The 11,378-nt window shown below is 46.2% G+C and overlaps 1 protein-coding gene across 3 annotated transcripts in view; it reads right to left on the bottom strand.

Annotated features, from left to right (window-relative positions):
• The window catches only part of LOC117583263 (neural cell adhesion molecule 1), a 58,551-nt gene extending 49,790 nt beyond the window's left edge, over positions 1-8,761 (bottom strand). For 2 of the 3 annotated variants that reach the window (XR_004573779.1, XM_034271490.1), the window contains exon 1: positions 8,539-8,754. Coding sequence is in view for 2 of the 3 variants with exons in the window: in XM_034271490.1 (XP_034127381.1) it covers positions 8,539-8,734 (196 nt within the window). In the remaining variant the exon portion in view is untranslated. Of the gene's footprint in view, positions 1-8,538 lie in introns of all 3 variants that reach the window. The other variant, XM_034271491.1, reaches the window with a different exon arrangement.
• Positions 8,762-11,378: the final 2,617 nt, after the last annotated feature.

Below are 11,378 nucleotides of genomic sequence, written 5' to 3'. Positions count from 1 at the left end.
CCCCCCCGGCAGGCAAGCCCATTGTATGGCACATTATATTGATTAAAGCTAAGAAAACGAAACGGATGAGTAGCTAAATATGCATGCACACATATACATATGTACGTATAGCTTTATGCAAGCAGCTTGACTGGAGTAAACAGCCGCGCAACACCCCGAGCCAGCAGGTAGTCGAGAGAAAAGGTCGCCGCTCGAGCAGGTAGCCGCGCGGGCAGTTAGCAGCACAAAGAGGAGATCGCGAGAACGACAGCGAAGAAGCATCAGCAGACGCTGGTCGGCGAGCTTTCGGGCAGAGAGCTTTCGCCATTCCCGTTTTTTGTCGTATTTTTCGTCGCTAGTTGTAGTTGTAGTTGTATTGCAATAAGTGGAGAATATTTTCTTAAGCCATTTGATAGCCACATATCTATATGCTCCCTTACTGCCTTCAAAGTGCAGCTGAAAAAGTGTTCCAGCAGGCAGCTCATAATATTCTTACATTCATAATTAACAAATTAATCAAATCAATCAGACTCAAGGCTCTTCTCTTTTACACTAAAACGAATTGAAATAATGCATAAATGAAGAGCATTGGCAATTGAAAAGCAATTTCATTCGTCATTATTCGGTTCGAGAGTCCGCAAGCAGTTCAAACACACATGTCAAAGTTCATCGGCAGTTGCTACACTCGCATTGCATTATTTGCACTCGCAACCCGGTTCGGCCGCCGTGCAAATGTTTGAATTTATGTAGCGGTTTCAAATATTGAATTGAATATTATGGAATATGTGAGAGCCAGCTGATGTGCCAGCTGATGCCGCCCACACAACACACACTGTTGGGCATTGTGTTTGCTGTTGGCACGGGGGGCATCGATTGCATTTTGCTGTTTGTTTGCTGGCCCACTGCCCACCGAGTGCAACTCTTTCAATAATGCACTGCAAACTGTAGCTATCAGCACTATACATCTCTGTGGCAAAAACTTAATGCAAGTTGCATGCGGCGTTGTAACATTAATTGAAAACTTTAATTGAACACAAACACCGATGAGAACAAATCTAAGCCGCCACACGGATGCACACACACACACAGAGAGAAAGAGACAACACACAGAGCTTGGGGCTAACCGAGCTGCCCACATTCTGGTCTGCCGCTGGTTCGCCTCTCCGCCCCAGCGGAGTCTCTACTCCAACTCGAACTCGAACTCGACTCTGGACTTTGGACTCTACTCGATGCTGTCGCTGGACAGGACAGGCGGCATTCATTTCCGTATGACTTGAACATTTTGCGGCTTTTCACTTTGCGGTTATCCTCAGCACAAGCCGCAAATGTAAAACTAATGGCATTCCGAAAATTTATGAATGCATTGCCTCTGCCACGCCTGTGTGTGTGGTGTGTGTGGTGTGTGTATGTCCTGTGTGAAACCTTGAGTTGAGAGCTTCTCTCTGTACAGTGCTTTGATAATTATTTTGCCATTAGAATCCGATTAGTTGGAAAATTTCCGTGCCGCACATATGCAGCTTCATTTTCGCAAAACCCAAAACTTGGCCTGGCGAGGTCGTGTCGAGAGTCGTTTGATTCATTTCCGCTGTCATGTGCTGCGGTTGCAGCTTCGCTTTGGCTTTAAAATTTAACGCCCATAAGCGAGATTATCACGAGCATTATGAGCTGCCAGATGAAGTACAAACAGCTAAAATAAATAAGTTGCTGCTTAACCCTATTCGAGGCTGCAGGCAGCCAGGCAGCATCCGCTACTTGCGCTGGCAGCTTAAATATTTTCAGCGTCAATACGCTTTGGCTCTCTCTCTCTCTCTCTGTCTCTCTCGCAATTTCAACCATTTGGCATCAATAAACTATAAAAGAGAAATGCTTGCGGCGCTGTCTGGCAGAGGCAAAAGGGCGAGAGAGAGAGAGAGAGAGGGAGGGAGAGACTGCCATTGATGCTGCGGGGCTGTAGTAAATATAAAAGTAAACGCCAAGTACATAGACAACACACAACACAGTCAGTGCAAAGTCAATGGCTGAGGGTCGGGTCGGGCTGTAAAATTTATGACTTGAGCGCATTCCACAGACACATTTGCGCCTCGGTCTAGCAGCAAAACAAAAAGTGGGAAAAGAAACCAACAAAAACGAAGTGGATATAGTTTAGTGCTTAGTCGAGTCCTGGAGTGATGAAGTGCGGTGTGGATGCTCCTCCTGCCTTGCATTTAATGTCTTGTGGCTGCATAAATGAGTTAAACAATAACTGCAAATTGGATGCAGGCAGAAAATTGTATTACTAGAGTGAAATTGCAGCCTTTACCTGCCTCAAATATCTGCTAATAATTGAGCAATTGAAATCGAAACTGCAACCAATTAATGATTCGCTCCACGACTATTAAGCACGGGGCATGGGGTTAAGGTTTCCCTTCGATTACTCCCCAGACAGTTACAAAAGGCTCCATCAATAATTGATCTAAACTACTTGCAGGAATTGAGTTTTGTGGCTCCCCTTTGATGGCTTCATTTGGCAGCTCAATCAATCGAGAATAAATCAGGCACCCACTGATTACACACAGGGAAACGTCTGGTTTGGTCTGGGATAATCTGCTAGTGTCTTGTTTTGGGCACAGAAAAACAGTGGAGAATCTTAACGAAAGGTTCCTTAAACTCCCACAAAACTTTGACTTTTGCTTTGCCCTTAAATGCTAATTAGAAGTTGTTTTTGTGCAGCAACAAAAGTTCGCCCATAACCGGGCAGAGATATGCATATGCCAAATAAACATAGATTCAGATGGCAAAATTACTGAGTGTTTAATTCCGAAAACATGTGAAAAGTTCATCCTAGAGAGAGAGAGGGCCATGATGTCTCTTAATAACTTTTTGCCAGCACTTTTTGTTTGCTGTTTTTTCTCAGTTTTTGTTTGGCAACACACACACACACACACACACACACACAGAGTCCGTGGCACAAGCCTCTGGGCAAAACTCCACTTGGACATTGTCCTAGTCCTCGGCCACATCCATGCTGGCTCTGGTTCTGCGTCTTGTAGCTGCTCGCTGGCCCATATTCTCTGCTCAAATTAACTTGTTTCAATTAATAATCCCCCAGCAAATATGTCAACCACATGGGCAGCGGGCTGGCAGGCCCTCTAGCCGCTGCTGAAAGTCAAAAACTATGCTAACTTTTAGCTGACTTTGACATTTATGGTTTTACCCGTCCCGGGGCTCTGGCTCAACTTGCTGGCCCCCGGGGGTAGGTGGAGCAAAACTTTTGCCATTGCCCCCCATTGGATTTTCCGATCGGTACAGCACCTCCCGCGCCCACGCCCGCTCCCGCGCCCGCTCTCTGTTGACTGTTCAAAGTTTTTGGCAATACTTTGCCCAAACATACGCTTAGTTTCCGGGGGGCTTCATTTGGCTAATGAGTTGACCCTGTCCAGGGCCGGAACTGTGACGGCTTTAAGGTGGAAGAGGAGAGTGCATTTCGGACCCACGCCAGTGACAGTCCAACAAAAGGAAAGGGCTAAACGGGGAGAGAGGGCAAGTTGTGTGTTGCCTTTGTTGCTGTTTGCCCTTATGGCCGCTCTGGTGGCATCTTTTTGGCTTAATCCAATTTATGCTGCTCGCAAGCAACTTTTGTGGAAACAACTTAAAAGTTTCGGAGCTTAAATCGAAAAAAAAAACGAAACACAAAACAGCAAAAACAAAGTATGAAATTTCTCAACACCCAAAGCAAGCCCCAGAGAAAGACAAAATCCAATGAAGAAAGGTCGCTCCGTCTGTGTGTGCGTGTGTGCGTGGAAAATTAAATAAATTGTTCATTTTGACACATTTTGCCACGTTGACTTATTCAGCAAGGAAGGGACACACAGCAGCCTCGTTAGCCAGGCTCTGACGACAACACGAATCAGCTATAAAATAGTTCTTGACGCTGACGCATGCCGCATAGCAATTTCTCTCGACTGCTCCTTGCCTTTTATTTATTTGTTTCGAATTTCTCGCACGCCTCTGCCAGCGAACCCTTTTAGCCAAGGGTCAACTGGGGCCCAGCTCCGTCGCTGTCTCCATTTTGTTCTCCGACTAATAAAGTTGTCAGGCAAAAAATGCGTCTAACCATAATGATATGCCTTTTGGGTACGGGACAAGTGTCGTAATCCTTTCTTTGTGGCATAACCCGTTTAATATGTATTGAAACACTGCACAAAGGAAAACCCACAGCACTTTGATAAGTTGCCAGCGCTTTCTGGCTCCAATTTTAAAGTCAAAGTTGCAAAAGTCAAATGGTCAAATGGTCAGTGGCATTGGTAGCTGCTCAGTTGTTTCGGTTTGGTTTGGTTTGGTTTGGTTGCTGGTCATGCCAGCAATCATGCTACAAATTCTCCAACTGCAACTACAAAAGCCAAACCAAGTGAGAGACCTCCAACCTCCTCCTGCTGTTTTGCTGGCGCAGCTGCACCCTTTCGGGTGTGTTTAGAGACTGGAGTCTACGTGCCGTAAGAGTTTGTTGTTTTGGATGGCGAGCAATTGGAAAAATGTTTCACAAAGTCAGGCAGCAGCAAGCAGCAGCAGCGTTGGGCGATTAATCAAAAATTGTTTACTCCAAGTGATGGATGTGCAACATGGTTGTGCCCCCCGCTTCGCTGCCTAAGCAGAGGCACATTTCTGGGCCGCTGGGGGCCCATCATATTTACATGTGATATATACAAAATGTTGCAGTGGCAGGCGGCAGTTGCTCTTCTTCCAAGTCGCAGGCTCGCAGAGAGGGCTGCCGACTAGAGACTAGTTACACGACGCAGCGTCGCTTTCATTTTTCCATGTCATGTGTCAGCCAGCCAGCCAGCCAGCCAGCCAGCATCCCAGCGGCAATCACAGACGTTGCAGGACGCACGCTGCACGCTGCTCACAGCTCGGTCCTATGCAAATGCGAGTATAAATGGATAACTCCATCATCGCAATTCATGCCACTGCCGCACAGACACACACACACACACAGACTCAGTTGAAATTGCATTTGGCATTGTGTTGGTAAGTAGCAGGAGCAGTGGCAGGCCCATGACCGCGTAGCGACAGTCGGCAATCGCAACAATTGTGTTGGCTCTGGACCGACCATCCTCCAACCGCCATCCGCCATAGGGCCTCAGTCTCTGCCTCTTAGCCTGTCCCGTCTGCTGAGTGCAATTTGGCCAACAGCAGAAATTATGCAAAACGAGCAAAAAGTAAGAGAAGAGCCCAAAAAAATGCCATGCAAACTTGGCATAAATCAATGGAAAATTTATACGTTTCACCAAAAGTGAACAGTTTTAGCGTGTCTGGCTGCGAAGGTCTAGAATTTCGCGTGTTCTTTTCGTAGTTTTTCATCCTTTTCCTCTCCTGTGGAACATGACATTTGAAATGATATTCCCTGTGGCAGAGAGGAACTTGTTTTTGTCTCTCCTTTGCTGAGTTCAAGTCAGCTAAATCACTGGCTAAGCACATTGAAGTTGTCAACAGACAGACAGGGATTCCAGTATGCAAATCAGAGTTGTGCATTCAAGCGATGCAAATTAAAGACATGTTGGGGATAAACTGCATCTAAATTCCCTTTCAAATGGGGTTCAATGCACCCAAAGCGAGTTTCTGCCCTAAGCTTAAGCTGGCACTTTGGATTCCTCTTCTATTTTGAGTGCTAATTATAATAAAGAAAGTAAATAGACACGTAATACGTATTATTAGTAAGTGCTTTGCACAAATAGAAAAGCAAAAGCCCCTAGCAATTAATCATCCATTGATTTCCCAGTGGGATTTCGAGCAAGTTTCGAGGCAGAGAGTCTTGGAGAACGAGTCAAGCCTTACTTTAGTCGGCTTAGCTAATTATTAACTGCATTAGACTCTGACAAATGACAAATTGCGTTTGTGGGCCTTCGTGTTGCTCCCCTACGTACGGGAATGTACGTCCCTACATTTTACATACATATTTACATATTTACATATTTACTGAGTACTTTCGACAGAGAAAGAGCGCCAGCCCTCCAGGTAATATATTCGGCATAAGCTGCCGAAAAATGTCCAACACTTTGGCGCTCGGGTCATTTATCATTCAAAAATATAGCCAAACATACGGCGAAAATGCGTAATTATTGGGTTGCGGCGGCTATGCCTGGGGGCTGGCTGTTGAATGATTGAATGTGTTTCATCAAATATGTAACATGAATTATAATTTGTACATATTTGCAGGGGAGACGCCCGCTTGCGTGTCTGGAGCAAATCCAACATTTCTAGCCAGCCAGCGAGCAAAATGAGCCACCAGAAGTGCCGATTTGTGGGCCAGCAGGGGCAAGGTCTACCTGTGCTAAGGTGGCAGCATTTCTATCTGCATACATTGTGTACATTGCTTGTGATCTAAAGTAGGCAACACTTGTAGTGGAAAAACTGGGGCATAACGCACTCAACGCGGCATAAATTAAAATTGTTCATGCCACGAATGTCCTGCCCTCTCTCTCTGTTGTTTTCCCATGTGTGTGTTTTGCTTTGGCAATTCACAGCTAGCAGACGCTAGCGAAGTCAGCGGATTGCGTGGCAAGTGAAACACAACACAAAACAACACGCACACGAGACACGAGACACACGGCGAGTGGCAAGGCTCGATTTTTAGTGCCGCGAGAGTCGCGTTATAATACGATGGCTGGCTGCTGGCTGTGCCATTTCATTCATTTTTGCTAATCAAAACAAATGAAAACAACATGAATTATGGCCCAGAGCAGCAGAAGGCTAATAAGGGTTAAAGCCGCAAAAGAGTTCAGCGCCACACACATGGCTGAGAGCATTGCCTGTGTGTGTGTGTGTGTGTGTGTCTCACATTTTTAATGAAATTGTTCAAATGTGGTTTTTCGGTTGGGTTTTCCTTTGGTTTTTTGGCCTGTGACACACGTAATTTGAATATATGACACCGCCGCAGGTCAATGGCGGCATGGCTCGAGCCTCAACTATTGCTCCCTCCGCTCCTTTGCTATGACAGTTTGATAAATAATGAAGTCATGTGTCTAAAGTTGAATTTTATACTATCACGCAATTGCCAGAGAGCCAGAGAGCCAGGGAGCCACAGCCAGGACACGCTGTGCGTCCCTTCTTCCTTGTCAGAGGGCTGCTACATCGGTTTGTACTTTGTATGCGACGCCCACATTTTCGCAACTTTTTATGTAATCGTAAAAATATTTTTATGATTTCATAATTTTACAGTGTAGATGGCCAGCCAGTTGTTTATGAGCCACAGTCTGCCTGCCTGCCCCACTGCCTGTTATTCCTTGCGAAATTTGTGGCATTTTTATGCCCGGCTGTGAATTAATTTTTGTTGTAATTTTCCAGCCAGCATCTACGGTACAAAACGGCGCCTAATCTTAGGACCTTGGACTCATACTCATATCGCAGCTGAACATTTTATGCAAAACGAAGGCAAAGCCCAACTGTAGCAAGTACGACGAGAGCCCAAGTGGAATCACAGCGGGTTGCCCCGCACGTTCTGTGTCTGATTCTATTTCTATCTGAGCAAAGACACACACACAGACAGGCACACACGTGTGTGTATTTGTTTAAGGCTCGGCTACCTTGCAACAAGGACAACACACGGCAGAGGTAGAGGCGGGGGCAGGGGCGGGGGCACACACCGCTCACAGCTTGAAAAATGTTTGTTGTCAACATTTTCAGTTTGCATCGTTAGCTTAAAAGCGTGCGGCAACGGGCACAATGGGGGCGAAAATCGATAAATGAGACAAAGCGTGTGATTTGGCCTCCCGCACACAAAGGACTTTCGTTCTGATCAGAAAATAGAAAACTGAGGTTACACCAAGGCCAGCCAAGCCCTTTGGGGCGTGGTTCAAGTGTCGTGAAAGCGTTTTGGGCACAAGCACACAAATTAATTATTCCCATGAATGGAATACAAAAATAAGAGTGAAGAAAAGTGCAAAAAGAAGTGAAAACTCTGCCCAAAGTTGCTGAATATTTCCAGATCATAACAACTGTCGGGCATAAATAAATAATTAACCAACTAAATTGTGTCTCAGCTGCTGGTTGGCTTGGCTTTGGAGAACTTTCTATAAATATGCCAAAGTTGTGGGGCAAAAAGTCTTGCAATTAAACTGTCAGACTTATGAATTTGATTAAATATTTTAATTGTAGCTTTTGAATAATTAAAATTCCATTTCCACACACACACACACACACACACACACACCTCAAGCCATAAATCTGCGATTAATTAAAAGACTCGTTGCCGCTGTTCCCTCTGTTCCAATTCCCTGTTCCCCTTCGCTCCCCCCCCCTCTGGTGTAGCAATTAAACTTAATTGCAAAAACATAACCAAAACTCAATTGCAAATCGCTTCTGTGGTCCTCGAGCTGCTCTCACTGCTTCCCTCTCGATTGAACCTCGTCGTGTACTGTCAGTGGCAGGAGCGATTTGCAATTTATGCAAAGAGGCACAAAAGGAAGAGACTGAAAAGGAGTAGCCCAGCTTTGGCTGTCGTTCTGCTTCTGTGGTTTGTTTTGCTCAACTTTGCATTCTAATCACATTCTCTCTCATTCATATTCGAATGCGAATTGGACTCACCTGGATCATCGTCATCGTCCCAGTCGATTTGACCGGAAGTTGTAGTGATGTGAGCCGCAAATAGGAAGAGCGCGAACAAAGCCAACTGGCGCTGCCAGCAACGCCGTCTGCCATTCGTATAGGAAGTTCTAGCGTGCATTGTGGAGGCTGTGCTCCTTCTGGCCCTGCTGCTGCCATTCAATTTTAGCAAATCCATTGTATAGTAATTTATATGCAGGTTCTCTCGTTTCTTGCTGCTGCTCCTGGCTGTTGTTTTCAGTTTAATTTGCTCCAAAAAAAATCACATACACACACACAAAGGAAAAGTTGTTCTTGCTGCTGCTGGGCCCTTTCGCTGGCACTAATCAAGCAAATCTCGTTGTAATGCCCACGTGGCCACGTGCAGTTGCTTCCTTCGAGTCCTACAACTACTAATTAAGTTGTTTCATTTACAGTTCTTGCCCCGCGGACATAACTTTGGCTGTGTCTGCTGCTGCTGCTGCCGTTTTCGTGTGGCATTGAGGAGCTTCAGTTGTTGCATTTTCCCTTTTCATTCCGCTGCAAGACACGGTAAGAAGGTGAGAGAATTATTAGTTGTTCATTTTTAAGTGGATTAGCAAGTAATTCGATGAATGAGTTTATAAAGATAATTCGCGGATAAATTGCGCTTGTGACCCACATGGAAAACTATGCCAAAAGTGGCTTGAATACTCGTACTTGAACTGCAAAGTCTGCAGCGGAAATTAGTTTCACTTTCCAAAGCTAACAAGAAACACAGTAAACTCGGGCGGGGTGGCAGCTCATTGAACTCTACTGCAGAGCACTCACTACGCTCTGCACTATCTGCAGTGCCTAATTTGGCATAGTTTGGGTGCACCTCCCGCTCGCTCTCTCTCGCTCTCTGCCTGGCTTATTATGCGCACTTCAAACTTTAGACAACGCGGCAGCAGCAGCAGCAGAGCCAGCGGCAGAAGCAGTGGCAACAACACCACCAGCCAGCAGCAGCCACATTGTTGTACATGTTGGCAAACATCTCACGCCACGCTTGCCTGCATATCCCAGAGCCAGAGCCAGAGCCAGCTCAGCCCTCGTCCTGGCAGGGTGCACGGCAGGCACTCACTCAAATTTCGAGTGCAGCAGCAGCAGCAGCAGCAGCAAATTTTGTATACATTTCCCGCAGCAACAAAACTTTAGCGACACTGTTTTGGTAGGGAAATGTAATACAGCACAAAAAAAGGAACCCAACGAAAAAAAATCAACGCCACTTTCGCCACAAGCATTAAGTGTTGCATGCAAAATTACCAGCGGGCAGGGCAGGGCAGGGCAGGGCAGGGGATTTGTGTGTGTATTTCCACTCTGATTGCTGTTTAACATGGTTATACAATTGTCCTTGGAACTGTATCCGAAATGTGAATCCGAATGCCCAATTGCGAGTTCGCTGTTGTTGTTCTTCGGTAACGATGCATGTGCCACACACATCCATAGTGGCAGCGTGGCATTGCTGGCCGTGCATCATGACATGCTCTAGTTGCAAAAAGAAAACTTTTTCTCTTCGCTCTCTCTCTCTCTCTGCTCGTTTTTCCCGTTGGCATTTTTTGTGCCACGCTTTACGTATGTTGTGTGGCACAAGTGGCAGGAAAAGAGAAAAAGGAACATGGGTTTTGCTGCATGTTGCACTAACCCCAAACTTTGATGCTCTCCTCTTGCTGGACAAACTAATTTGCGCTTAGACAGCCCCGAATCCCCACAAAACTTTGCGCCTAAACACCCACTTGAGGTGGGGCCAGTTTGGGGGCAGGCAGCAGGCAGCAAGCAGCAGGCAGCAAGCAGCAGGCAGCAGGCATGTGCGGTTACTTCATCAACATTTTACGCTCGAGTTGGCCGGGGGGCCCAGCAGCAGCAAAAACCCAGCCAAGGCACGCAGCAAAAATGTATGCAATGTCGGAGCTGGCTGCTGGCTGTTGGCTCCAGCTTCAGGACTTGCCTCTCACCTGGACAACGAACAGTGGCAGCAAAATAAACTCAACTCAACTGTGGAAAATCAACTAGCTGCTGGCTCTCTGCCCCACTGCCCGCCCAGCACGTGGCGCACCCGAACAAAGTTTGCCTTTAGCTTAATGTTTTTTCTACTACTTTTGCTACCCTTTGGTCAGTGCAAATACTTGGCAACGTATGTGAGCAGCAGCTTCAAATTTATTGAAGAAAAAAGAAACCTCTTGCCATCTTTGCCTTTGCGTTGCATTAACATGTTCGTTATGGCCATGGATTGTGCAGCTCCATCCCAACTCTAGCCTTCAGGACACGCTTTGGAATCAAATGTTGGGCTTTACTTTCCAATACGTTACAGCTTCATCCTCTGAGCTTGTCTTTTTGTGGTAAACCGCAGGCTTTGTCTCCACTCCACTCCGCCAAGCAGCGCCAGCGATACGCATACGCAGTGTGCGCCCAACTAAAGTCTGTCTCATTTTCAGCCTGTCTGGCAGCAAGTTTTTGTGGCCATCTGTTCAGGTATTTAATAACTGACCTGCCTGCCCGCTCAAACCAATAAAATATTCCGACAAATGAGCGTCTGCCCCTGCCTCGTGGATTAGCGCATTAGTCACACACCGCAGTCGGCTTGCGGTGGTCTTCATTTAATACAAATTGCATTCATTCGAGTATAATTAAAAACCAATACCAAATCCCCCCAGCAATAAGCTGCTTTGAGCCATTTAATCCGTCCCACACCCACGGCCAAAATAATAAGTGAAAGAATCGCGTGGGGGGCCCACGGAAAATATTGTGTGTCAGCGTTGCTTAAATTTAGAACATTTACGCAGCTCTGGCATTCAAGTTGCTGCCCCGCTCCACCACTCACAGGT

The sequence above is a fragment of the Drosophila guanche genome, unplaced genomic scaffold (assembly GCF_900245975.1).
Source record: "Drosophila guanche unplaced genomic scaffold, DGUA_6, whole genome shotgun sequence".
Taxonomy (NCBI): domain Eukaryota; kingdom Metazoa; phylum Arthropoda; class Insecta; order Diptera; family Drosophilidae; genus Drosophila; species Drosophila guanche.
The sequence above is the reverse complement of the archived record's forward strand: the minus strand, read 5'-3'. Positions and strand labels throughout refer to the sequence as shown.